The sequence below is a fragment of the Neodiprion pinetum genome, chromosome 4 (assembly GCF_021155775.2).
Source record: "Neodiprion pinetum isolate iyNeoPine1 chromosome 4, iyNeoPine1.2, whole genome shotgun sequence".
Lineage (NCBI taxonomy): Eukaryota > Metazoa > Arthropoda > Insecta > Hymenoptera > Diprionidae > Neodiprion > Neodiprion pinetum.
Window position 1 is genome coordinate 4,191,644 of NC_060235.2, and position 25,072 is coordinate 4,216,715.

General features: G+C 41.2%; 5 protein-coding genes across 14 annotated transcripts; all 5 read right to left on the bottom strand.

Annotated features, from left to right (window-relative positions):
• Positions 1-27: 27 nt before the first annotated feature.
• Positions 28-3,526, bottom strand: LOC124216593 (uncharacterized). The gene is made up of 7 exons (XM_046621255.1): positions 3,309-3,526; positions 3,099-3,224; positions 2,833-2,932; positions 2,298-2,758; positions 1,486-1,658; positions 1,167-1,331; positions 28-1,018 (listed from the first exon to the last, which is right to left on the bottom strand). The coding sequence occupies exons 2-7, from the start codon at positions 3,203-3,205 to the stop codon at positions 942-944; spliced, it is 1,083 nt and encodes a 360-aa protein (XP_046477211.1). The 5' UTR covers positions 3,206-3,224; positions 3,309-3,526; the 3' UTR covers positions 28-941.
• Positions 3,527-4,051: 525 nt separating this feature from the next.
• On the bottom strand, positions 4,052-7,044 carry LOC124216592 (uncharacterized). The gene is made up of 6 exons (XM_046621254.2): positions 6,400-7,044; positions 6,093-6,195; positions 5,499-5,989; positions 5,064-5,224; positions 4,820-4,981; positions 4,052-4,678 (listed from the first exon to the last, which is right to left on the bottom strand). The coding sequence occupies exons 1-6, from the start codon at positions 6,519-6,521 to the stop codon at positions 4,596-4,598; spliced, it is 1,122 nt and encodes a 373-aa protein (XP_046477210.1). The 5' UTR covers positions 6,522-7,044; the 3' UTR covers positions 4,052-4,595.
• Positions 7,045-7,155: 111 nt separating this feature from the next.
• On the bottom strand, positions 7,156-13,799 carry LOC138190740 (epidermal growth factor-like protein). 5 transcript variants are annotated; one of them, XM_069134943.1, is made up of 8 exons: positions 12,803-13,167; positions 11,546-12,682; positions 10,369-10,529; positions 10,047-10,199; positions 8,637-9,871; positions 8,356-8,486; positions 7,972-8,130; positions 7,156-7,798 (listed from the first exon to the last, which is right to left on the bottom strand). In XM_069134943.1, exons 1-5 carry the CDS (start codon positions 12,910-12,912, stop codon positions 9,798-9,800), a joined length of 1,635 nt encoding a protein of 544 aa, XP_068991044.1. In that variant the 5' UTR covers positions 12,913-13,167; the 3' UTR covers positions 7,156-7,798; positions 7,972-8,130; positions 8,356-8,486; positions 8,637-9,797. The 5 variants fall into 5 exon arrangements, with proteins under 5 accessions (XP_068991044.1, XP_068991042.1, XP_068991043.1 ...); XM_069134942.1 differs by lacking the exon at positions 8,356-8,486 and having other exon boundaries at positions 7,157-7,798; positions 8,637-8,918; positions 9,499-9,871; XM_069134944.1 differs by lacking the exon at positions 8,356-8,486 and having other exon boundaries at positions 7,157-7,798; positions 8,637-8,918; positions 9,489-9,871.
• A 144-nt stretch (positions 13,800-13,943) lies between these two features.
• LOC124217223 (multiple epidermal growth factor-like domains protein 11) lies at positions 13,944-21,565 on the bottom strand. 6 transcript variants are annotated; one of them, XM_046622618.2, is made up of 13 exons: positions 21,424-21,565; positions 20,772-21,101; positions 20,581-20,677; positions 19,341-20,479; positions 19,079-19,254; positions 18,849-19,001; positions 18,692-18,778; positions 17,505-17,637; positions 16,853-16,952; positions 15,224-16,770; positions 14,709-14,869; positions 14,456-14,608; positions 13,944-14,260 (listed from the first exon to the last, which is right to left on the bottom strand). In XM_046622618.2, exons 2-13 carry the CDS (start codon positions 20,879-20,881, stop codon positions 14,202-14,204), a joined length of 3,915 nt encoding a protein of 1,304 aa, XP_046478574.2. In that variant the 5' UTR covers positions 20,882-21,101; positions 21,424-21,565; the 3' UTR covers positions 13,944-14,201. The 6 variants fall into 6 exon arrangements, with proteins under 6 accessions (XP_046478574.2, XP_068991038.1, XP_068991037.1 ...); XM_069134937.1 differs by having other exon boundaries at positions 20,772-21,027; positions 21,424-21,564; XM_069134936.1 differs by having other exon boundaries at positions 20,772-21,097; positions 21,424-21,557.
• A 13-nt stretch (positions 21,566-21,578) lies between these two features.
• LOC124216589 (epidermal growth factor-like protein) lies at positions 21,579-24,966 on the bottom strand. The gene is made up of 4 exons (XM_046621250.2): positions 24,734-24,966; positions 23,671-23,749; positions 22,666-23,108; positions 21,579-22,188 (listed from the first exon to the last, which is right to left on the bottom strand). The coding sequence occupies exons 1-4, from the start codon at positions 24,892-24,894 to the stop codon at positions 21,717-21,719; spliced, it is 1,155 nt and encodes a 384-aa protein (XP_046477206.1). The 5' UTR covers positions 24,895-24,966; the 3' UTR covers positions 21,579-21,716.
• Positions 24,967-25,072: the final 106 nt, after the last annotated feature.

Sequence of the window (25,072 nt, forward strand, 5' to 3'; positions counted from 1 at the left end):
TGGTATCAAAAAAAAAAAAATATATTCAAAAATAATTGTTCACGGTGATATCAGTAAACGCAGAATGTTTAAAAATGAGTTGATTATCAGAGATCAACTGTTTGAGAAAATAAGAGATTAACCGAACTTGAAGATCGATTCTCTGTAAACTTTAGCGATGGACTGCTTCTATCAAATTTAATAAAGACTGCTTCGCTGGTAAGCTAGGCCTGCATCGCGTACTATTCTCTGATGAGAAATTCTTAATAGTGAATCTAAACTTTGTCTTTTCGATAAAATTCGATACTTCGATTCGCCACTCGAGGAGCCAAATTCAATTGCGTCATTAAATTATTCAACCCTGAAATCTACGGTTCTGTAATAGAGCCCAAATTCAAACACAAATTCTGCGTTCGATTTTATTTTCCTCACTTCAATCACTGTATTCAACAATACTAAATCGTCTCCTTTGAACCTCAGATTCTGTGGTTGAATAATTATTTGAAAGTAGCAAATCTACACACTTTACAGATTAAACTATTTTTGTAAATGGGAATCTGACATTATAATAACTCGAAATTTACTATCTTATGACTAATAATCCATTTTTTATCATTACATTTCATTCGTTTCGTCGATATATTCTAATATAGATGATATGCATTCCAGGCGAGAATGTTAAATCATCACATAAATTCAGCAATGGAAAGAATCATTTGATTCATCCGACATCGTCATTTATAAGTGTAGGTAATTAAGGACAATCGAGTAATCAATTTCATATCACGTTGAAGTTCGTTTGATACTTTACAATGAAACGAAAACCTCACGTGGTGACCGAGGCTAAGATTACGTGTTGCAGTATGAATACGTAATTTCGTGTGTAATTAATCCTAATTGAGGCGTACTTCCTAATTTTCGGTTGAGAAATACTTGCACAACCATATTAACGAGAAGGAAATTCAGTTGTCGTTTGTGGTGGCTACGTAAATTGAGTTTTCTTCCATGAATTCGTTGCTGTTATATTGCACTATTTTATCTGTAACGAATGGAAATTTCACATTTGATCGACTGTGTAATAAAAAATATCCTTTGCGACGAAGCGCAAGGCAAGTGGGTAACATAAATTTTAATCTGCTGTGATCTCTTGATCAAGAACACAGCAAAATCCTTCAGCGCGAACTTACCACTTGGCATACTTTCCGTTCTCCGTTTTTGCTTCACGATACATGCAATATAGAAGATCCATATAATTGCCAAGCTTGCTAATATTCCTAGCATTACTCCTGCTATCAAGTTGTTATGTTTTTCCAGAAATGTCTCATCTAGTTCAGTGGTACTGCAGTTTGTATCTGAAGATATAAGATTAATGTCACTTATAGTATGAAACTATATCAATTTAGCGATAGGAATATAAACGAAGAATACAGATCGGTGTAGTTTTCATGAATTAATTTGTAACAATAACTTTACAACTGCAACGTTCAACGTTATTCCTTTACTAACAGATGGGAATCAAATAGTACGTAAGTCCATTGGTCCTGGAAGGCGAGATGTAAAAAGCAGCTTTTTTATAAAGTTCCTCGGGGCACTTTTGATGGCACGCAGGCAATGCTTCTCTGGCATAAGAACGATCTGCTATGCAGGGTTTGCTCAGTACTGCATGCTGGCTGATGTCTCTGTAAAACAACGATGAGATTATCGCTTTATGTTTCAATTATTCCAATATTGAATGAGGCATCTGCGCATGGACCCTCTAACAAGGAATGTATCTCAAGTTGATCTCCCCGATTTGATTTCTTTTGTAATATGTTATAGTAGAGTAAAAACTAAGCGAAGCGAATTTTTTTTATCTGACATCAAATACTTTAAGTGTGTGAAACCACCATACACAGTGAGTCACGTCAAGGGGCGATTTGGCAGTTTCATCTACAAGAACATAATATTTTACAACCAATCCAACTGGAAAAATTTTTTCATGACGAGAAATGAAAATTGTGATTTTGTCGATAGAAAAAAAAACCACATTTGGAGGGTGGTTTCACCCCTTTAAAGTGTTCAATGGCAGATAAAAAAAAATACGTGTCGCTTAGTTTTTAGTCTACTATAACATATTACAAAAGAAATTGAATCGGAGAGATCGGTCTCAGATACATTTCTTGTAAGTAGTCATGTTTTATCCAACAACAAACCACTTCCGGGAGAAATTGATTCGCAGAAGATGAAGTTATCAAACTAACGGGGCATTGACCCTGGCTTGCTTTGTCTTGCAACGAAGCACTTTCAGAAAAATCAAGTAAATATCAATTTCGACATACCTATCTGATCCAGGGATTGGAGAGGCGACTAAGCACAGTTGTGCTTCTCCGCAAGAAGGTCCGCCCCAGCCACAGTAGCACTTGCAATAATTAGGAGCTTGGCATATTCCGTGGAGACAGCCTTGCTTGCACTCTGGTTGACATGCTGCACCGTTACTCACGTAACCACCCGGACAGTTGCATACTTTCGTCACTTTACGCCATTTTTTACCGCAAACTTTGGGACATGATGCTGAATGTGAGATTTTGTCTTCGCAAAAATAATATAGTTTATGGCACTGTGATTTCGTGTTGATGCGTTGGTAACAAGTTTTGCATGTGTGTAAGCATTCCCCTGGATTATTTTCGCAGTCGCAGGTCAACGCGTTTGCGCGCTTCTTGCAACGCAAATCCTGACAGGTACCACTCGCGTTTCTGAATCCATCGCAGTACTTTTTTTCCAACCGATACGTCATATATGACTGTCACAGAAAGTATAATTAAACGGGGCTAAAACTTATGACGAGTAAATTTTAATCTATTTTCACTGTTATACCTCGTTTATGTATTTCGTACGAGATCTGGCGCATGTGAGGAACAGCCAGCACGTTTCGGTGTAGTTGCTCTGATAGGGGATCAAATGTGATTCTAAGTTCCTGTAAAATGAATCTGTGATAACCAGTGAATGGGGCGATTAGATTGGAAGAAAAATTATTCACTTGGGTATAAAATAACGGTATCAATCAATCAGAGACACAGAGAATTCAATACTTCATTCTTGAAAACAGGACAAGAAACCAATAACCTTACGCTAAACCTCACCTCACTACTTTATGGCACACTGTCTGATTATCTTCTGTACAAACGAGGCACACCAAATATCCCATGGCCAAAATAGTCCAGATCCATCCGTGAACCTTGACCGTCATCGTGGCTTTTTTTCTTCTTCTAACGAAGCCAAGAGTTTCAAGACCTGATAGTAAATGATCCGCAGGAACGGAAATGAAAAATGTGTCGTCGATTGAATCTTACCCCTACCACCGTCAGCAAGCGAATATGAATGTTTTGCGGAGTCATTGGGTAACGACGGTCGAGATACTTCGAATCCTTCACGGTATTCTACTGCATAGCCATAATCAGGCTCAATATAAAATATAACGTGTGAGATTGGAAGTAATATTTTCGCCAATCAATCACTTGACGATTTGCACAAGAACGTAGCACAATCGATGCATGACCACTCCTCACAATCACTTCGTAAAAAATCCGTCATTAGTAGGAATACAAGGGGGGTTCTGAGTATAAATCCCTACATTATCGGCACAGCTCCTCCCACCCGAAAAACTCTTTTACGGAATGTTCACGAGGCGGGAGGCTATCTCGGAAGGGGCGGGGGAGCTGTGCCGGTAACGTAGGGATTTGTACTCAGAATCCTCCTTGTATCGGCTACTGTCATTTTGTTATTTTCAGAGATATTTTTTAATGTTGGACAAGTTGCAGAGACTCGTGAGGTTTGCTGTATCTTTTAACCGTCAAAGTGGTTTATTCCACAGATTGCGTTTGGATACACTGCAATCATTATTTTGGAACGAGGAAAAGCATTTCAACAATGCAACAATCCACAGCAATTTTTCGGATTCTCGAATAATTATTTTCGAATAATGCATGTGTCTATTTTCTAATACTCATGATGTTATCTCATGGAGTGGCAAATATACGGTAAAGTTATGTAGGTACAAGAATTATTTATACTTTACTTTATTTTCGTCGATTTTATACCATGATATTCTTTCTTACATCGATAATCACCGAGAGATATAAAATGCTATTCCAAAGAAGAAAAATAATAAAGTATCGCATAAATTCAGTTACTCAGCAATCACTGGATAGATCTTATTAAATTACCGTTAATCGAAGTGATTGCCTAACGACTTGAAGAACTCATTGGATAATTCTGAATTTCTACCTGACTGAGATAATTGGCAAAATGACGCAAATTTCACATAATAATCCCAGGTTAAATTTTACTACGGAACTTGATTAAAAATATACTTCTTCATTGGAATTTCTAGAGGATCGAATTCACATCGAGGGCTTTCTTCTCACTTTACCCATTTCACCTCCGTGAAACTGAATCGAACTGAACTACCTTATTAATAAGTATATGACCACCGTTTACGTGGCTGAAGAATACACTCGATGATTTCATCAAAGTTTAAAATTCTACTAGGGAAACCGTGATCGTCAAGTTGTTTGAGGAACTCTATCGCATTGTACATGATATGTACCATTTCGACCATATTCCGATAGAATAGAAAGTCAATGGTCAACAGTATTCTTAGTGGCTTCGTAAAGTGGATTTTCTTCGATGTATCCGTTGCTCGTATATTGGACTATATTATCTGAAATCCACGAAAATTAGATATATAATTGGAAAAATAAGGGGAATTAATTTTGTGACGATTAACCAGGTGTAAAGGTGAATGAAAATTTCATGTTTATTCTTGAACGGTATACAGTCTTCAGAACACTGACCAACTTACCGGTTGACTTGTTGTTTGATTTTTCTCTTCCTCGAAGAACCCACACAATGCAAATTATTCCTACTATCAAGAACGCTATTCCTGCAAGCATTACTCTTACTATCACTTTATCGTGTCTTGCAAAAAATAACTCCTTATATTCGGTGTTATTGCACGTTACACCTGGAAATATGAGATAAAGATTAATGATTCGCAAATGCGCTGCGGTACAACTTGTGATGTTTATCACTATCGACTCACGCACCTGTAGGGATCAAATAGTAAGTCACATTTGATCGAGATGTGATAGAACCGAAAGCGTGCATCAAGATTTCGTCAGGACACTTTTGATCGCACGCAGGCGCTGTCCGTGCAATTTTAGAATATTCCACTTCATCATCAGTGTCCATTGTAAATGAAAGATTGCTGTAAGCGTCGCGAAAACATGATTAGATGAGTATTTTATATTCACAATTCCGCTAATACAAAACAGATGGTCTGTGTGGTTAGTCCTTAAATTACGGAATCATCATCCTGAAAGGAAAATTCATATAATTTTTCAGAAACTCGTCAAATTGCACTTGGATGCGACTTGCTGGAATAGATTGTATAAAGTTCTCTCCACTTTTTAGTACAACAATCGAGTCATGTTACGATTTGTGAGAAATCGTCCATGCCGCAAATAGATATCCGTGCTCACCTGGCTAGCGTATCGATAGAATAACTGTCGGAGGCCAACGAGGCAACTACACATGCGAGTGGCTCGTCACAGGAAGATCCGCTCCAGTAATCATCGCAACGGCACGTATAAGGATCCTCGCAAATTCCGTTGGCGCAGCCTTGTTTGCATACTGGCAAACAACTGGTGCCGTTACCCACGTACCCAGGCTTGCACGCGCAGTTGTTTGGCTGCTGGCACCATGCGTTCGCCGCGCAAGAAGGGCTGCACTTTGGCAAACACTTGGTTCTGTCGTCGCTGAACTCATACCCTTCACCGCAGTAATAAATGAACCCACCTGACTTAGCCCTAGGTTCACATATAGAATCGCATTCCGTTGAGATTGCATTACAGTCACAGATACGTGGCTTTTGGCAATTTCGGTAGCCTTCGGAATATCGTGGCTGATAATCCCTACTTTCATCTTCGTATCTTCTGCACTTCGTCTTATTCAATCTGAACGCCTCGTATGTCTGTGACAAAAAGTATAATGCAAAGGTATGAGTCGAATATTTACGACGAATCGACTTGACTAACAATAAGATTCAACGTCGCTGCGCGGAAAGATTTTCTCACCTCATTTTTGTACTTTATGCGTGTCCTATTGCAGAGAGTCCAGAACTTCCAACATTTTTCAGAGTACCTCTCTTCGTACGGAATAGAACGCGATGCGTTATAACTGCAAAAAATACGCAAGTTCAAACAACGAACTTATTGAAGTGACATTTTCAGATCATAAAGGAAATTTCTCCTTCTGTAGAAAGTTGAAACAAAACATTCACGGGAAACTAGAGATGGTTTACTTCGCCACTGACGGTCGCAGGGAGAATTTTTTATCTTGAAAAGCACCATAACGCGTTGTGTAATAAATCTGTCACTTCACCTGTGTCGTTCGTAGCACTCGCCTCTACTATCTGCCATGATGCCGGAACACAACAAACATCCAACAACCAATGCAGTCGCTGACCATCCGATACTTCCAATTAGCGTCGCAGTTTTCTTCATCGAATGCAACACTGTCACAAGCTAGTTACAAATGAAGCAGAGCAAGAAAACTGACTACCTTATGTGTTGAGTCTTATCTCTCCCACCGTCACCGAGCAGACATGTGTGAAGTCCAATGTTGTTTCCGGATGACAATCACTGAGATTACTAATTTTTCGTAATTTTATAAAATCACTTGCATTGCTTGCTTCGAGCGGAATGATCCTCACAACACTTTGTCCCTGAGTTCCGACCAAAGTATCTCGCGTCGCAGAAGAGAACGATATTTCGGTATCACATAAAGTATGGGAAATCAAAAATCAAATGCTCGGAACCCAGTCTATGTGTTTCATAAATTGTTGCCCTTAAACACTGACCGAGAATTATCAAACTGATTCCCGCCGAAGTTTTTCAATCGACAACGTACAAGACAACTGTAGTAGGCTTATCGCAAATGCGGTGAACAAAGTACGCTTATAGCTTGCGGTCATTTATATCTGTGCCGCAGGGAAAGCCAACTTTGAGATGACGCAAGAAATTTTTCATCATAATATGTATAAACTCGTTAAGTTCAATTTATTTCTTAACTGTCAACGTTATTTGGTTGGAATAATAAATTTAGTAATACTAAAAAAACTAGCTCCGTGAGTGAGGAAAATAAATGATTATGTTGGTGCATGATAAACGTATATAAAAAACTTGTTCATTACAGACATCGTGGAAAGTGTCAATTTTATAGAATGACAATATGAAAATTATAATTCGGATATTATTAATGTAGCGTAAGTGAAATGTCTCTATCGCTATATCTTATTCTACCATATTATATTTTATCTGTGTAATTACAGAGTACGAATATAGAAAGAATAAAGTTGTTTACTGAACCCATTATTGTGAAAATAGTACGAATAATGTGGGAGTCGCGGGAAACTGGTAACGATTTTAAATGGTATTTAAGCAGGAATAGTAGATCGCAAAGTGACGTTCGCTTTTGGCGATAAACGGTGAAAAAAAAAATTCCATGCCAAAGGGGTAGCTAATTCATCAATCACTACAGATCAAACTTCCATTTCTCGACTGAATACTCGTTTATCTATATTTTTTTATTGGTAATTGGCGCGGTGTAGACTTTCAGAACTGTTGAGCTGATCGGCACTCTTTGTTTTCGATGTTAGAGATCGGAAGAAACATATCGTACGATTTTGTCGTCGGATATGGAGATCGCCTACGACTCCCAGTGGCCATATAAAGTGTGTTTTCCTCGTTGTGTTCGTTGGTCGCAAATCGCGCCGTTACATCTAAAAGACACAGAACGCGAATGTGAGCGAGCGATTGGAATCAGGAGAAGCAAAAATATGCATTGCACGATTACTCAAAGTGAGGAAAGTGAGTTATACGCATAACTGCGCGATTTATAATTCATAGTCACGAGGTGATTATAGCAATTTTATTGAACGGGCCACAATTTTACCTTTCTCGTCGACTTTTGTTTCTTTTTTTTTCCGGAGGATGCAAGCAGTGCTGATAATCCCGAACAGAAATGTTATGCCTGCCAAGATTACTGCTGCCGTTATGTTAGCATGTTTCGCATAAAATGGCTCATAAGTTTCCGTAGCGTTGCACTGGGAATCTGAAATTGTTAAGTATGCAAAATGGATTCGTAAGTAATTTACGGTTTTACGTTAGAACTACATTTGAGATTACAAAAGACTGAAAATTGGTGCACCAATGGATCAGCGTGTTGATTGCAAGAATATATGAAGAGTATTCTTTTGTTTGTTTATTCAAGACGGGTACACCGCTAGTTAATGTGTAATTCAAATTGTGACGCTTGTCGTACAACGACTTTGCTTACGAGCAGGAATCAAATAGTACGTTATGTTTGCGAGAATCTGGGTAGAATGGACAACCTTTCCGCGTAGTTCGTCGAGACATTTCTGTCGGCAAGCAGGGAACTCTTGCCAGTTGGTTACGGAAGTATCGTTCCTGTTATAAAATAGAATGAAACGCCACATTCACCACATTCAGGAAAAAACGGCTCGTCGTACGGAAACTTTACTAGCTAGAACTTGAGCGTAGAAGAATCGCCGCTACTTGACACATCTTGTCCTATTCGAAAATGGTAATGTTGCTGACCTGGTTCGTTTGGCAACCTCTTCTCCGTCGAGTTCGGCGATCACACACAGATCTGGCTCATCGCAGGGTTCGCCTTCCAAGCCACTGTCACATCTGCTCTTATTGACAGATCTTTGATTTTCGTTAACGTAGGCTGTTTTGTTTTTTCCAGATTCACGTTCACAGTCAAGAGCTGCTCTGACGTCAATGATGTAACCGGTACACGATCCGTCGCAGGTGAAGAACAACCAGCATTTCTCGGTGTAAGACTCTTGATAAGGGACTTTCCGTAATTCTAGGCAGCTGTGAATGAATTACGTACGTACAAGCGGTGAACAAGGCAAATCGTCGAGTCAGATTTCTTTCCAATCGATGGAAACCAAGTTCGTGTTTAACATTTTTTTTCAACCTCAAGAATAAGAAGATCGATAATCCTGCGTGCACTTCACAGTCGACTTTACCTCGTGGACGTACGGAAAATCCTACTGTAACCAACACAATCGTGGTCCACCTGGCAGTATCGGCGACCATTGCAATCCTTTCTTATAATAATTAATAAATGCTAATACCAACGTGTTAGGGAAGTGAAAAGTTAGTGGTAAACTACGGACCTTAGCCATCGTCATCGGACGCGAATATTACGTTCTGCGTCATGACCACATCACGGTTAAGCAACCACCAAATTCCTTATCATTACACAAGTAAGGTTTGAAATAACTGTCCTTCAATATTTTTCTCAGTAACAGAGTGAAAAAATTTAATTGAATTATTTAATTGCAACGAAAAGAAATATTTCGCCAAAGAACGACCTCGTAGCAAGTACGGGCTATTATTTTCTACGTATGAAAATACCACACATGGACTGAAACTTACAAGATTTTACCTTAACTTTCAGCGCAGATTTTATTGACGACTCCGGTTCCCGTATAATCTTGTTGACCAAAATATGCGGCAATGGAATTTTTTGCAGTCAATGAGATTCATCAGGGTAGGTATTTAAATCGATCACTGAACGTGTCGTCATTATTCTGTGAGCAAACTTGATCTATTCACGTGTCAACTATCTTACGATCTTGGGCCTTAGAATACAAATGATAATTGAATATTTACAGATATACAGTCAACATAATATATACAGAGAGTATGCAATGTTTTTCAACGCATGAGTTGGTAAACTTCAAATCACACAGTCGAACTTTGCAAATAAATGTCATTTTCTACCATATAGTTGTTGGATACGTATTCTGCCGGTTCACCTGAAATCATGTGATTTCATTATGCACGTCTACATGTTAAAAATGATGAAAAACATGTCAAGTAATAGATAAAGATCGTTTAAAATTTTAACAGTAATAATCAGAAATTTCGGAATGCATTCTTCGCCAAATATTCGAGTAATTTTTTTTCTAGTTTCATGTGCAACAGACTTACTGTATATTTTGTCCGTTGTTTCGGCTCTTCTTTTTACGGCAACACTAATGCAGATGAAAACTGCGATCAATAGAATTGCTATCCCAGTTCCGATCAGCAAGATTCTGTTTTTTTCCAAGAAAGTCTTCTCAACGGAACGATTGCACAGTGAGTCTAAATATGCCGAAATTTTTTTTTTAAATAACAATTTACATGCAAGTCTTCTGCAGCTCGGTTACGAGTGATAAGCCATGCAGTAACATATGTCGGAAAATACTTTTAATCCAAATTTAACCTAAGCAAGTTAACGATGCTAGGATTTTACAGCAATTTACTCACTAACCGATCTTTATGAGACGATGACCCATCTCCGTGCAACAACCGGTGAAGTTGATACTGCTATTATCGAGTTGGTCGGAACATTCCTGTTTACAAATTGCTCCGTCCCACTTGATTCGATGACAATCGATTGTATTGTTAGTTCTTTTCGAATCCTTCCGCTCACTGCGAATGTTGCGCAAACACGATAAATTATTGTTTGTTTGCGATGCCTCAGCGTAGGCGAAAGAATGTAATTCGAATGATAAATATCGTAACTTTCATACAAGGTATTAATTGCATGTTGTAATATCGTGTAATTCCTCAAGGAGACGTATTGAAAAATAGAGAAAAAAGAGAGAAATCGATTTTGAATTTGTGTAAGACTAAATTTCTCGAAGTGTGTGTAAGGAACTAAATTCTAATCGGGTGATGAACGGATAACAAATTCACGATGACATGGCGACATGTAGAATTAGCAAACGTAAAATCACCATGATAAACAAAATAGCAAACATAATAAATTATTTATATTCGATCTCCCTTCTATGTACAATATTGTTGATCCGCTCGACTCTCGCATTAACATTTTAACTGTCATTGTGCGATATTATATATTTCATTCCTCTTTATACTATTTTATGGCTTGTTCTACATTGAACTATACTTTTATTTTAAACACTTTGCGCTGTCCATTTTTGTTAAATGTGTTGAATTATAGACCAAAGTTTGTTGGCTTGCGACGCGTACGAATATTTATTTGTTAAAATTTTTTTCGTTTGTAAAATTGATCGATGTAGGAAACATATATAAAGAATATATAGAAACATATATAGCTCAAGATAAATGAATGAATAATTAATTATTCACACTATCCAAACTGTTTTGGTCCAATTTTTCGTACTTGTCTATTTTACGTTATCCGGAAACCTCCATAAAATATTACAATGTGTGTCAAAAGTAGGAATAATAATTTTTCCAGCACTTCCTAGCAGAGCATACGAGAAACACAGTCTAGTGATATTGAAGTGGAAAATTTTGTACTCCTGTTATTCCTGCTTTTTACCGAAATTTACCGATATATATAATTGAGCATACGCTGGCTTGCACTTTGATTAGCTATGTTTCTAAATATTACCAATTATTGGTCATATTTTTAACTTGTTTAAAATAGTTTCAAATATGGAAAAAGAGCTGCAGACCTTGCTGTGTATGTAGAGTTCTGACGATTCGTGATAGCACACCAAAGTGACGCGTTGCAGGATTCCCCCTTCCAGCCAGGACAGCAATCGCATCCACTGTCAGGACACACGTCATGGTTACTCTCCGAGTTGCATTTGACGCAGGTTCCATTATCACTTTTGGGATTTACAAATCCACTATGGCAACGGCAAATCTCAGGGCCGTCGCAGATACCGTTGTTACATCTTGTACAGCGAGGAACGCACGTTGTCGAATTCTCAAAGGGTTTTTCGTACCCCGGATGACAAGTACAGATATCTGGACCGGTACATGATGAATATTTGCACTCTTCTTTGCAGATTGGATAAGTGCATTGACCATCTTTCGTTTTATTGCAGCCGTTTAAGCATTTGCAGGTATTAGGACCAACGCATTTGCCATATCCACACCCCTCGTTACAAATCGGATCGAAACACCGACCATCTTTCGTCTTATTGTAGCCTCTGAAGCATTTGCAGGTATTAGGACCAACGCATTCGCCAAATCCACACCTTTTGTTACAAATCGGATCGAAACACTGACCATCTTTCGTCTTATTGTAGCCGCTGAAGCATTCGCAGGTATCAAGGCCAACGCATTCGCCAAACCCACACTCCCTACTGCAATACTGACCGTATACAACTTTGGCGAAGGTCAAACCCCTGTAGCAGCGATCCGGATTGACGCAAAGTTCTCCATTGCAGTGTGGCGCATTACATATCGGTTCGCAAGTTTGTTGGTTCGAACTCAACCTGTAACCTTTGTCACAGGTACAGAGTTGCGACTTGGTGCATTTCCCATACAGGCAGGGTCTGCACTTTGAATGGCAGATGAAGCTATTGGTTTGGGACTTGACGTATCCGTCGTTACACTTGCATTCGGTGGAACCATCGCACTTTCCGTTAATACAGTTAATTTCTGAACAGGGTAGTATACAATTGTTGTAGATGCTGTCTCTCGTAAAGTTCGTAATGCAACTTACGACTTCCGAACGTTTCGTCAAACTTCTCGTCTTCGGATCGCCTCTGTAGCCGTTATGAATAAATGTTTCCTCACCGCCACGCCATATTTTCTCTGGATACGTCACACGCCGGGAAAGGTCATGAAATCCTTTCATACTGCGGAATGAAATGTACGAAAAAATTGGTTTAGATCGCTAAAAACACCGTATTACGAGGATGAGAATCGGTTTTTGGCGTTTCCAAGGTCTTGCTTATAACTTTCAGAAAACAATTTACCTGTCAGTTACATTAGGCGTTAAAAGGTGGCCATCTTTTAGAGTAGTTGATTTTACCGCTGAAAACACGGTAAACACTATCACTGTCCTCAAGTTGATTTCAACCGCCATTTCGTAATTTTCTTTCTAGAGCTACCAGCTACGGCAGTCGGTTTCGAATGAAAATAAAAACTGAGACAGCTCTCCTGAGTGTGCTGGCAGCTTATCGCTTCCACCAGCGATGGTCAGCGACAACAAATGGAGACCCCGCGTTGCTTTTTATCGCGGTTGATGAGTAACGGCGACCGAAGCAATGTTAGAATTTCAAACTGTGCACGTGGCTGTTGTCGCTCTTGACGTAATAACTCAAATGTAGTTAAAAGCTTAATCCTAGTAGATCAGACCTCCGTAGAATCGTCTAACAGTCACACTGAATGAAATTAACCCCAAACGTTTTAAAAATCAAAACGAAAAATATCTGGCTATTGTTTAAGAATCGCAGAAAAAGCTCTCTCAGTTTTCCTAACCAAGCTGATTGTTTAAATATTGTAAAATTCACGCTAAGTGACCTATTAGGGTTAACTACCTTATTAGCGAAGTAATTTTTTTCGTCATTCAGTTTATGGCGGGTTATGATTTTCTCTTACAACCTCAGAAACTTGTTTGTAATTGATTCCATCTCGCCTGTTTTATGATTGACAAACAAATTTTTATATGTGAGGTCGTAGCTGTAGACTGACACAATTAATCTCTTGTGGTTTTTTTTTTTGTTTTTTTATAACCAATACTTTTAAAATTTATAACCACTATAACATTTGACCTACAATTAGCATTTTCATTGCGTACCACGCAATTAAATTATGACAATATCTCCACACGGATAGATAAAATGGATGAGCGTAATAATCGTATTACGAATAATAAATTTTCCTCATGTGGTTTAAAAATTTTTCGTGCGCTTGATGATTCATGAGCACCGATCGGTCACTCGCGGAAACTTGAGCAATCGCATTTATAATTAATTTCCGCAACTGGTATACTTCAAACAAAATCAATGTACACAGGTCCAATTGAAAAATATATTCCTGCTACTAAGAAACGGAGCAATATAGCAACAATTGGTTTATCGTACAAGAATCTTTTACCATCAAAATAATAAAGTCTTTGCACCAAAAAAGCCCATGGCCACAATTTTATTCACGTAAGGAATTACTTCGATGTGATAATTTTACGAATAGTATATAAGACTGTAGACTACCATTCTTACACTTAATCGTAAAACACATTGCGTCGCCATTTTCTGATCAGATTACGGCTGTTTCAAATTAAAATGTTCCACGTTAATATATTCGCACAATGAAATATAGAACACGGCATAAATAAATGAGTTTCAATAATTCGTTAGAGAAAATAGTTTGAATTTACGTATCCTCAGAGATATTTTCCGAGCTATTATACTGTATACACTGTGTTGATTCACCTGAAAGAAAAAAAATAAATTTAACAGTTGTAATATAGAAGGTGAAGGATTTGATTTATAGACAAAAAAATTCCACCGATGGAAAAGGTCAATTGTAGGTTTGGCACACAGTTAATTAGTTGGTACTACTTTACCTGGTGCCTGTCCGAGTAAACTTTTCAACTATTCAATCATTCCTTGCATCGGAAAACTTACTTTTCATCATGTGCCTCGATTTCCATTTTCTTCTCGTAACGTATGCGCCACAAACAACGGTAGCGATTATTAAAACTCCAATTCCAGCTCCTATTGCGCTATTGTGCGTTTTCGAAAAATTTCGATGAGCGGTGACAACGTTGCACGATGAGTCTGAAAGCACGACAAGCAAATGATTTTATCAATTATGACCAACGGTTCACGGAAGCAAAAGAACAGAGGATCTTACTAAAGGCATGTTGATCTGCCTTACCTATGGATATGAAGTGATAAACCGTGTTCGCGGAAGCTTTCGTCGAGTTGATTGTCATGTTGACAAGCTGGCTAGAACATTCCGATCGACAAGATGGTACGCCCCACTCATTTCCAAGACTTTCATTCGTGACCGTGTTTCCATTAAATTCCGGAAGCTTGCTAAAAATATTCCAAAAATGCATTAAATTATAATTTCTGCAGTTTGTAATTTCGTGCATACGTATACGCGTGATGATGGAATGTGAATGGATGGGCCTCCCGGATGAAAACAATTCTCTCTAATGATATTCTGAAAGCTGAGTTCATCAACATCGGAAGATTAAAGCTAGAGCTTCCTGCCAGAAATAATAAACAGCGATATCAGGCAGATGTTACTGTTTTGGAGTCAGATTTTTCTTTGCTAACAATTCAGAATTCTAATCATGTGAGCTTCTCATAAAAAAACATCCGATCAACGTAAAATTGAAAGAAAAATATAGTGCCCAGGATACAAATAAGGAATCGCACTATCACCTCGTTGCTTGAACAGAGTTGCCGTGAGCTTGCACAGCGATGACACACAACAACGGCTGATCACAAGAACTTCCTGCCCATCCAAAAGAGCATAGACATGACGCATCGCGAGCGCACGTGCCATGGATGCAGCGTGGCTGGCAGGTGAGTCGACAGATTCCAGAGTCCTTTTCGTCCTTGACAAAAGGAGCTTGGCAGTCGCACTGACCTGGAGCGACGCAGGAGCCATTAACGCACTTTTCACATACAGGCTGACAGACGTTCGACTCCACTTCGGACTTCTCATATCCCTCAAGGCATTCGCATCTCTCAGGACTCTCGCAAATCCCGTTGACACAGGGCTTCGTGCACACGGGCTGACAGTCTTTAGTGGCATTATCGAGCTTAAGCCCGGTGCCGCAGGCGCAGACACCAGGTCCGATACAGACGCCGAAAGCACAGGGCGGCTCGCACCGCGGTTCGCAGCTGAAGACGTCGTCCGGGGATCGCTGGAAGCCCTCTTTACACTCGCACACGTCAGGTGCTACGCACCGTCCGTTGACGCAGGGCCGCTCGCAGACGGGCTCGCACCGGCCGTCCTGGGTCTCGTTGAATCCCGGATCGCATCGGCAGACATCGGGCTCTGCGCAGAAGCCATTTTCGCAGTCCCTTGCGCAGACCGGTTCGCAGGTACGATTGGCTAGGCGATAGCCTGCGCGACATGCGCAGACTCCGGGAGCTACGCAGGTGCCGAGGAAGCACCCCTGCTCGCAGACCGGCTCGCAGACGGACTCGTTTACGCTGCGTTGGAAGAGCTGGAAGCCATCTTTGCAGGGGATGCAGACGTCGGGAGCGACGCAACGCGTTTCGCAGGGAATTCTGCAGGCTGGAACGCACTCGTCGTCCTCGTTCTTCTCGAAGCCCGGATTGCACTTGCAGATGTCAGGCGCCGCGCACCATCCGTTGTTGCAGGGGAAACCGCAGACCGGTTTGCACGTGTGACCGTCCTGACCAAGCTCGAAGCCCTCGTTACAGGTGCACTTTTCTGGTGCGGTGCAGTTCCCAAAGATGCAAGTTTTGCTGCAACGTGGCTCGCAGGTGAAGGCGTTCAGTCGCGACGGTTCGAAGCCGTCGTCGCAGCCGCAGACTTCGGCATCAACGCACTTTCCGTTTACGCAGTCGTGGCTGCATGTCGGAAGACACTTGTTATCATCGCTCATCGCGTAACCGAAGTGGCAGATGCATTTGTTAGGTTTGATGCACCACCCGTTTTCGCAACCGGAAGGACACTTCGGAAAGCAAGTCATGGTCTCAATGTTGTACTCGAAGCCCTCGTCGCAGGTGCAGGTGTTTGGAGCGGTGCACTTTCCGAAAATGCAGGGTTTCTCGCATATCGGACTGCATCCTGATAGATCGTTAAGCTTTGTGTAGCCTTTGTTGCACTCGCACATGAAGGGCTGGGCGCAGTTGCCGTTCTTGCATCCCAATGAACAGTGTGGCATGCAGCTACCATGCACATTGTCGTAACCAAAGCAGCATATATCTACGATTGACCACGACGTGTAGTACTGCAAAACGATGGAAAATGTCAGGCGGAAATAAAATCGCAGAGTGATCGTGCGGAAAGAGAAGCGATCGTCGTATTCCTACCTCGATTTTCCAGTTGGTACGCCATCTCGGTGGGTGGAAAAATTCCAGTCGTCTATTTTGATAATAGTCATGGTATGGAACGTAACGAGATTTCCTAGAACTGAGCCAAGTTTGTTTGGATTTGAAATTTGAAACATTTTTTTAAGCCAATTTCTATTTTTCTTACTTATTGAGATTTTTCATCAATGATAATCATCTTGGATGAAGTATAATCATGACAGTAATGCAAATAACCGCAAGTAGCGAAAATCGTAACGATTTCTATAATTTTGAAAATCTAACTTTTCTCCGTCTATGTCGTGGATTGTTACTAGGAACACAGAACCTGAATTGAAAATTTGAAAAATTAAACTATTCGTACGTTTATGATAATGCTTACAAATGCAGATCATTGTTTTTGTTTTAAATAATAACTTTTTCTCGACTTTCCGTCACAGTTTTGTTTCATCCACGGTAATTTATATTGAGAAAAAAAATTAGACAGCAAGACAAGAAGAAAAAAAAAAAAACGTCACTTCGAAATGTCAGCCACGTGCGTGAGACTTCAACTCTCTGTAATCTAATTTTTTTTCTTATCAATCATGCAGAATTTGGCTCGGTCAGGATTTAATTAATATTGGAGGAAATTGACAATTCGTGAAATATATCTTACCTTACACTCTTTTTGCACACAGCTTGAGGACTTCCATGCAAAGCGGTTGATTGCGACGTTGAAAAGACGATAAACTGTATCGCGATCGACAGGATAATTGGAAACGTCAGCATTGTAATTCTCTCTTGCCAAGCTACCGTTTGCAGCAATCAGTTTGGAATGAAAGTAAAAAAGTAAAACCGACAATTCTAACTGTGGAGCCGGTGTTATCTCTCCCACTTGCATTTGAACGGTCATATCAAGTGAAGCGGACGCAGCGTTTTTCCACTGCGGTGAATACAATGCATAATAACGGAAAGAACTGCAGCTAATTAAAGCTTCGAATTTTACGTAGGTGTTTGTGTCATAATTGACTTCTCCACTGACGGTTCTCTACTTAAGAACCAGCTTCGCTACACTAGAAAATTTATCCTTTATACCTAGTAGGTCACACCGCGGTAAAATCGCATACCAGTCACAGTGGGTGAAGTTCACCCCAAACGTGATATTTTGCTTCAAAGATGAGTTCTAAACATTTAAAAAAAAAACATATCTAAGTTTGTTTAAGGATCGCGGGAAAAGCTCTCTCAGTTCTCCTAACCAAAATTGAATGTTTAAATATTGTAAAATACCGGCAAAGTAAAAGAAAGTGCCAAAAGTGTCGAAAAAAAGTCTTTATTTCGCATGAAGAATGGAGCCACGGTACTCATTTCCCCAACTGACTGACTCTACGAGCAGTTTGAAAAATGTTTTGAGTAAAATTAGCCCCGAGTGACCTGTTAGGGTTAATGTTGTTTGTCGAAGCATACTCACTTTTCAGCATAGAAATAGGTTCTGGAGGTTTAAAATTTTCGGTACTTACAAAAGCTGTGACGCTTAACTGCGGAACAAAGAGTGCACAGCAGTAGCTTCTGTTCTAGATTATTCAGACTACAAAGAGCACGCAGCAAACGTTTGTTTAATCAGTAATAAAGGATATGTCTCTGATAACGCTTGGATAATGGTTGTTTACGCGTATTTATTAAATACAGCCTAGCAGATATCACTCCTGTCGTCCTATGTGATGCGCTTCTCGTCGACATTGTTACTACTACAACATCTCACTTCCCTAAACAACAATCGGCTATATTTTTTCTTTCAAAAGTACTTATCCATAATTATTGCATTATTAGATGATTATTCACGGAGAGTTGACGATATTCACGTACGATTGAGAGATGCTGTCGCATTCGTCCTCCGTTTCTTCCACGTATACGCATTCTTTGGAACCAGCCATGAAATCAGAGCGGAAAGAGCTAATGATGTTGTGACAAGATTACACGCAACGAAGAAAATACGACGCCAACTAAGTACAATTTTGCTTACGGTTACTCGGTGACTTTGGCTTCCGCTTTAACTTCGTTAAATATAGACCGTAGACGACCGCCGAGCACAGTATGATACCGATCACCCCGCCTATCACGCTGGCGTAAGTCTTGGAGATACTAGTCTGGGCCGAAACAACGTTGCACGGTGAATCTGTGCCAAATAAAATATCATCCACGTCCAAAATTCGATGCACCGTAAGATTTTCAGTCTATAATCACTTGACTCACCAAATAGGAAAAAGTACAGTACTTCTTTCCGCAAATGATCAGTAAAGTTGTCAACGCTGTTCTCAACCTCAGCGATGCACCGTTCGCTGCACGGTGGTCTCTCAAACGACGTTCCCGTCGAATTTTGATCGACATTTTGAACGGCATTGAGCGTCTCGTATTCATAGACGATTTGGCTGGCTCGAGGAATAGTTTTTTGTTTATTTCGAGTATGAACTAGCTTAGTATCGAAAATGCAGGACTGTCAATAACCAACTCTCACCTTTCTATTTTGAGGACCTCGTCCTCGATCGGTTGTCTGACAAAGCAGATAAGAGACTCCGCGCAGGATTGACCTCCCCATCCATCTCGGCATTGGCATCCTTGGGCGGTGCAGAAACCGTTGACGCACTCGGGAATACAGGCCTTGATACAGGTTCCGGGGTCGTTATAGTCCATGATGAAGCCAAAAGTGCACTGGCACTCTCCTGGAGCGATACAAGATCCATTGACGCACTTTTCGCAGAAAGCTTGACAGACGGTAGAGTTTTCATCATTGCCCTTGACAAAGCCCTGAAGACACTTGCAGATGCCGGGACTATCGCAGATTCCATTCACGCACTTGGGATCACAGGAGGGCACGCATCTAGACCCCTTCATAACGTGACCATCGATGCACTCGCAGACCTCAGGAGCGACGCACCTTCCTCGATGACACTCCTCCTCACAGACCGGCTCGCAAAGGTAATTGGATCGGGTGCTCAGCACGTATCCATCGATACACGAGCACGTGTCGGGTGCAATGCATGTCCCGAAAACGCAGGTCTGGTTGCAGACCGGAGTGCAGGTGGAATTCGATCCAGGAACTATGGCGTAGCCTGTGTCGCAGGTGCAGACGTCGGTGGCGGTGCAGGAGCCGAAAACGCAGGGTGGATCGCAGGTTGGTTCACAGGCAAAAACGTCGTTCTGAGTTTTCCGGAAGCCGTCGTCACACCGACATGAATCCGGTGCAACGCAATGACCGTTTACGCAAGATCGTTCGCATACCGGAAGGCACTCTGCGGTACCGTTCTTCTCGTAGCCTTCGTGGCAACTGCAGATTTCCGGTTCGACGCAGTAGCCGTTCTTGCACTCGAAGGAGCAGACTGGTTCGCAGTTGTGCCAGACGTCCGTTGGTCTGTAGCCGTCGTTGCAGGTGCAGACATCCGGTGCTGTGCAGCTTCCGAAATTGCAGGAGGATCGGCAGACCGGGTCGCACTTCTGACCGAAAAAATCCAGCTTGTAGTTCATATCACATTCGCACACTTCCGGCTTTACGCACTTTCCGTTCTCGCACGAACCCGAACACACTGGTATGCACACCTCGTTCACGTTGCTGTAACCCTCGCAGCATGCTGCCTCCGTTGAGTAGGTAGTGTGGTACTGAAAGTTGTGGAAATTATTGCAACCTTTTTTTCAGAGTAATACGCAACTTCGAGATACAACTGCTTCGTCATTTTTCTAATACTTTGAGGTATCCTTACCTCCTGTCTGAAGTTCGTACGAACCCTGACGCGATAGCCTCGCAGTAGGTGTTGTCTGTACGTCTCTATGTATGGAACGTAGTGGGATTCGTTCTTACTGAAGAGAAACAGATACTGCACATTATACACTCGTTATCATATTTGTATAAAATCATGTGCCTCATTTACTTTTTAATTCATTATAATTTTACCTGATAGTCCGTATACATATCGCATCCCTATCACCCTTCAGTTTATCACCATCCACGATACATATCGTAAGAACTGCGATCACGATTGAGAAAATTACTCCAACTGTCATGTTGCTCAGTCTACTCTTCGAAGGTGGTAAGAAAACACCCGCATTCGTACTGCCACTCTCAGCGCAAAGAAGACCTTATCACTCCCACCAACAGTGGGGGATTCATAGTGTTCCATACATTCAGGAATCCGGATGTAGGCGTTGTTCTTGTAAGCAGATGGCGATTTATTGTTAGATCAGTTGCTCTGTTTTATAGGCGTTGAGATTTTCTTCAACCTTTCTTCAGTAAAGGAATATAACATGTGCATGTGTTATATTCTGTAATAGTTGAGTTTTACAAATATTATACATTAGGAGTTGATTAACTCGCATACGACACATGGAAAAACAATCACAAGTACTTCATTTAATGCATGAAATATGTAAAAACCATGCTGTTGATAAAATGTATCAATAGAATGGTCTGAACAGGATGATTCACTTACTTTCTTTAAACCATTCTTTTCATATAGATAAACAATGTGGTTTTCTTCTTCAAATTTGTGTATCCATTATAATTCGTTCGCTCTTCAGGTTTAGGTTACAACATATTTTTTACTTACTTGCAAAATTGTCCCAGAGTGCACTACGCAAGTGTTGGATAGAAGTGACCATAAGGGGCCGGACAGTACAGAAGCGTCACGGCGACTGATCTCGTTATCACATCACGTCAGACAAGCGTCTGCGAGTATAAACATATGCAGTGTGAATGACCAAGCACAGTGATAAAGAATTTATTAAGCAAACGATACAGCTGCGCCTTCAAGTTGTACAAAAAATTGCTCGAATCTCTTGGATTTACTCAAGATTTCGAGTAAACAATAAAATACATTATAAGAAAATAATCGAGCGCCCCCTAATGCCGGGGCACGCAACGCTGACGTCCCTTGACACTGCGGTCTTTGATGTAGCCAGGATTACAGATGCAGAAGTTTGGTCCAGAGCAGACACCGTTAGGACACCCACCGGGACAAGATGCGATGCAACGGCTTCGGGTCGGATCGGAAGTATCGAGGACGTAGCCTTGTTTACAAGTGCAGACGTTGGCTCCGGTGCACTCTCCGTTCAAGCAAGGATACTGGCAGGTACCGGAGCACTTCCCCGTCGCGGGATTGAGCACGAATCCGGAGTTGCATTCGCACCTGTTGTGCCCCACGCAGTAGCCGTTTGGACACCCACCTTCACACTCAGCGACGCATCTCCCGCTGGTGTCCCGAGTCATCCCTGGCCTGCATGTACACACTCCTGGAGACGTGCACTCACCGTTCAAGCAGCCATTGGGACAGTGCGCGATACAAGCCTCCGTTTCACCTGGTGGATTCACGTACCTGAAATGATTATAATTAGAGAACCAAGGTTGGCGTCGAAGGTAGAGCTCAGCTTTTGACGAATATTTGTATCAGTGCTGGGCCAGAGGAGGAGGGATTCAATAAACTGAATCAGGTTGGCACGAGTGGTTTTAATACTTGGACAACCGTTATCAGCCCTGCTCCAATGGAAGGGATAATGTACCCAACAGTCGGAAAAACTGCTTGAACGATATGGCAACGAGTGCGAATGACTTCTTCTGGATAGAACGGAGCAGTAATGGATATTTAGAACTTGAGCTACTGGATTCTGCTTCCGAATCTGTGTCTCGCATATAATTTTGACCTTTCGGACCTCGCACAGTAGGGTGGTTCATTTTTTAACAATTTTGTTTTTAAGGTGCCACTCGAAAAATTTGTGAAAGATACTGAAAAAACAAAAAGTTAAACAACGAATCACCATATCGCACAGATACTTCAACCACCGTTTTCACCTACCCTGTGTAGCAGGTACAAACGCCAGGAGCGGTGCATTCGCCGTGAGGACAGCCGCCCTCGCAAGTGGGAACGCACTGGTTCAGGTCAGTCAGGGTGTAACCAGGTTTACATCGACATGTCCTTGGTGCGATGCAGTCGCCGTTGGTGCAGCCGCCGGGACAAACGGGTATGCACTGATCGTTTCCGTCGGATATGTAGCCGAGTTGGCAAATGCATTGTTCAGGAGAAAAGCAGTAGGCGTGGGGACGGCATGGCCGCGAACATACCGGCTTGCACACCCCGTTTTCAGCCGCCCAGCCCGGCTCGCAGGAGCAAATGTTCGGCCCCGTACATCGTCCACCCTCGCAGCCACGATCACAGTGAGCAATGCAGTTGTCCGATGTACCGTTTCGCACGAAACCCTCACAGCAGTCAACCAGCGTCACCCAGGGTTGATTGCCTTGCTGAAAAATGAATGGTGAAGTTGAATTTGATTTTAGAGCCTTTTCGAGCTTTCGTTTACTCACGAATTACGAGAACGGCCGAGGAATTAACCGATGATAAACTAAAATGCGTTTGATAATAATTTAAGCGCTGTTGATAGTATCGAAAATTGTTTAACAGTTTGAAAAACACGTCATTACTTGAATGTAGCAGTCTGATTACATCCTGACTGAATTTAGCTTTTCTTTTTCAATTTATTTGTCAGAGATACGCCGAACTTCTAACTGCGTTTTTGTTCTCATTAGGTAAAACGAGTGAATGAGTAACTGAGTGAACAATTGTTTAAAAATTGTTTTCCTTCTCTTATCTTGAGTTGACCTGCAGCGGTGGTTATCAAGACACTGGAGTAAACATAGAATTGTGGAAAAATACAAGTATCTGATGTTATAGAAAATTATGAATTATTTTAACGATCAGAGTAATTCGGTATGTTTTATTTTTCCTAGTTATATTGGAATCCGGTTTTCGATTAGAATCAAACAGGGCGTCAAATTTCGTTTCCAACCATGTTTCAGCTCTTACCGGGGAAGGATACCTCGGCAATGGGGATACCGGGCGACTTGTTGTATTTGTTCCGTTAAGAGCTACCCAATGACTGTACCTGCGGGAAGAAAATCTTCGTTTATTTCACGAACTTATCACTAGATAATTACATGCCGTTGAATTTGAAGCAAGCCAGAAGAATCATAGCGTCGGAATTGTGAGCGATTGAGATTAAAAGTAGTACAAACGGAGAGATTTTCGATACTAACAGAACTTTAGTCACATTTAGAACGTATTTCTCTCACTGTGTTTCTACCACATTTCGAAAATAGTAAAGGTTTCATCGGAAGATTCGCAAACAATGTCTGTAAAACTGGACTTTTCCTAACTTTCATTTTGAACTGAGAAAAAATGTTTTGCGACGCGTTGCTTCCATCAAACCTTGATTATATTCAAAATAGTTGTATGAGGCGAGCAACTCTTACAATTAGTGAGGCAGGGACTTTTTTTAACTGCTGAAAAGATGCGCACAATAAGGTTCTATTTGTAGTGAAAATTTGCAAATCGGTGTTAAAGTGAGCATAGATCTATTAATCTACAGCTAACCGGCGATCGATCAATCGATCGTTTGAGTTGAGCAAAATATTACCGAGTATATTTATAAACGTGACTACGCAGTGAGACTCCCTTCGCATTGCTAACGAGGACACGTCGATGAATTAGTCATAGGTTGAATCGGTGTGCACGGCGATGTAACGATCATCGAAACAAGTTTCATCGTCGCGTTACATCGGAATATTGCGAAACCAAAGACTATCTACACCGAAATTCACGATAGTCCCGAAGTGAATTTCTCCTCTGAATGAACCGATTTACCGTTTCGAAAATAACATGTATTGCAAATTACGCTTCGATCACGATTTCGACATTGTCAGCCGATTCCGTATTTTCGTTGGGCCAAGGATCGGCACTTCTGTCAGCCTTCGTACGTCGAATACGTCGGCATTCTTCTGTTTCTCCGATGTCCAAAATCGAATTTGAAAAATCCCGGTTTTACGATCGGCTCTGTTTACGTTTAATAAATGCATATATATATACTTACGGAACTCTCATGTAGCAAAGTCCGGTGTTGTTCGATGCTACCGAATTGGCAGAATTTATACCGCCGATTTTCCGCCCTCCGCTCGTTTTCACGCCCTGAACAGCAAGGGCTGAGGCGACGAGCGTCAGAAAGACGAAGCTCCATACGATCAGTCTTTGCATCTTGACTCGAGGAATGCTTACAACTTACTGACTCTGAGACGATGTACGCCGAGTGCGGCGCAATTGGATAAACAACCGGAGGTCACTCTCAGTGATTTTCAAACAGACAAGCAACCGATTTTGAGAGTCTCGCCTCGGACCTCGCTTCGTGATCGGATTTTTCATACGCTAAAACAAT

Coding starts and splice junctions, on each gene's coding strand:
- LOC124216593 (XM_046621255.1), bottom strand. CDS start 3,205: ATGACGGTCAAGGTTCACGGATGGATCTGGACTATTTTGGCCATGGGA. Junction 1,332..1,485: donor GTACTATTTGATTCCCATCT/GTTAGTAAAGGA, acceptor TTATATCTTCAG/ATACAAACTGCAGTACCACT. Junction 1,019..1,166: donor AACGGAAAGTATGCCAAGTG/GTAAGTTCGCGC, acceptor CATTCGTTACAG/ATAAAATAGTGCAATATAAC.
- LOC124216592 (XM_046621254.2), bottom strand. CDS start 6,521: ATGAAGAAAACTGCGACGCTAATTGGAAGTATCGGATGGTCAGCGACT. Junction 4,982..5,063: donor TTACTATTTGATCCCTACAG/GTGCGTGAGTCG, acceptor TCATATTTCCAG/GTGTAACGTGCAATAACACC. Junction 4,679..4,819: donor ATCAAACAACAAGTCAACCG/GTAAGTTGGTCA, acceptor CGTGGATTTCAG/ATAATATAGTCCAATATACG.
- LOC138190740 (XM_069134941.1), bottom strand. CDS start 12,912: ATGGCGGTTGAAATCAACTTGAGGACAGTGATAGTGTTTACCGTGTTT. Junction 12,683..12,802: donor ACGCCTAATGTAACTGACAG/GTAAATTGTTTT, acceptor TTCATTCCGCAG/TATGAAAGGATTTCATGACC. Junction 9,872..10,046: donor AACAACGGACAAAATATACA/GTAAGTCTGTTG, acceptor ACATGATTTCAG/GTGAACCGGCAGAATACGTA.
- LOC124217223 (XM_046622618.2), bottom strand. CDS start 20,881: ATGACAGTTGGAGTAATTTTCTCAATCGTGATCGCAGTTCTTACGATA. Junction 16,953..17,504: donor GTGTGCAAAAAGAGTGTAAG/GTAAGATATATT, acceptor AACTTGGCTCAG/TTCTAGGAAATCTCGTTACG. Junction 14,870..15,223: donor AACTCTGTTCAAGCAACGAG/GTGATAGTGCGA, acceptor GAATATTTTTAG/CAAGCTTCCGGAATTTAATG.
- LOC124216589 (XM_046621250.2), bottom strand. CDS start 24,894: ATGCAAAGACTGATCGTATGGAGCTTCGTCTTTCTGACGCTCGTCGCC. Junction 23,750..24,733: donor CTTTGCTACATGAGAGTTCC/GTAAGTATATAT, acceptor TTCTTCCCGCAG/GTACAGTCATTGGGTAGCTC. Junction 22,189..22,665: donor GTTTGTACCTGCTACACAGG/GTAGGTGAAAAC, acceptor TAATCATTTCAG/GTACGTGAATCCACCAGGTG.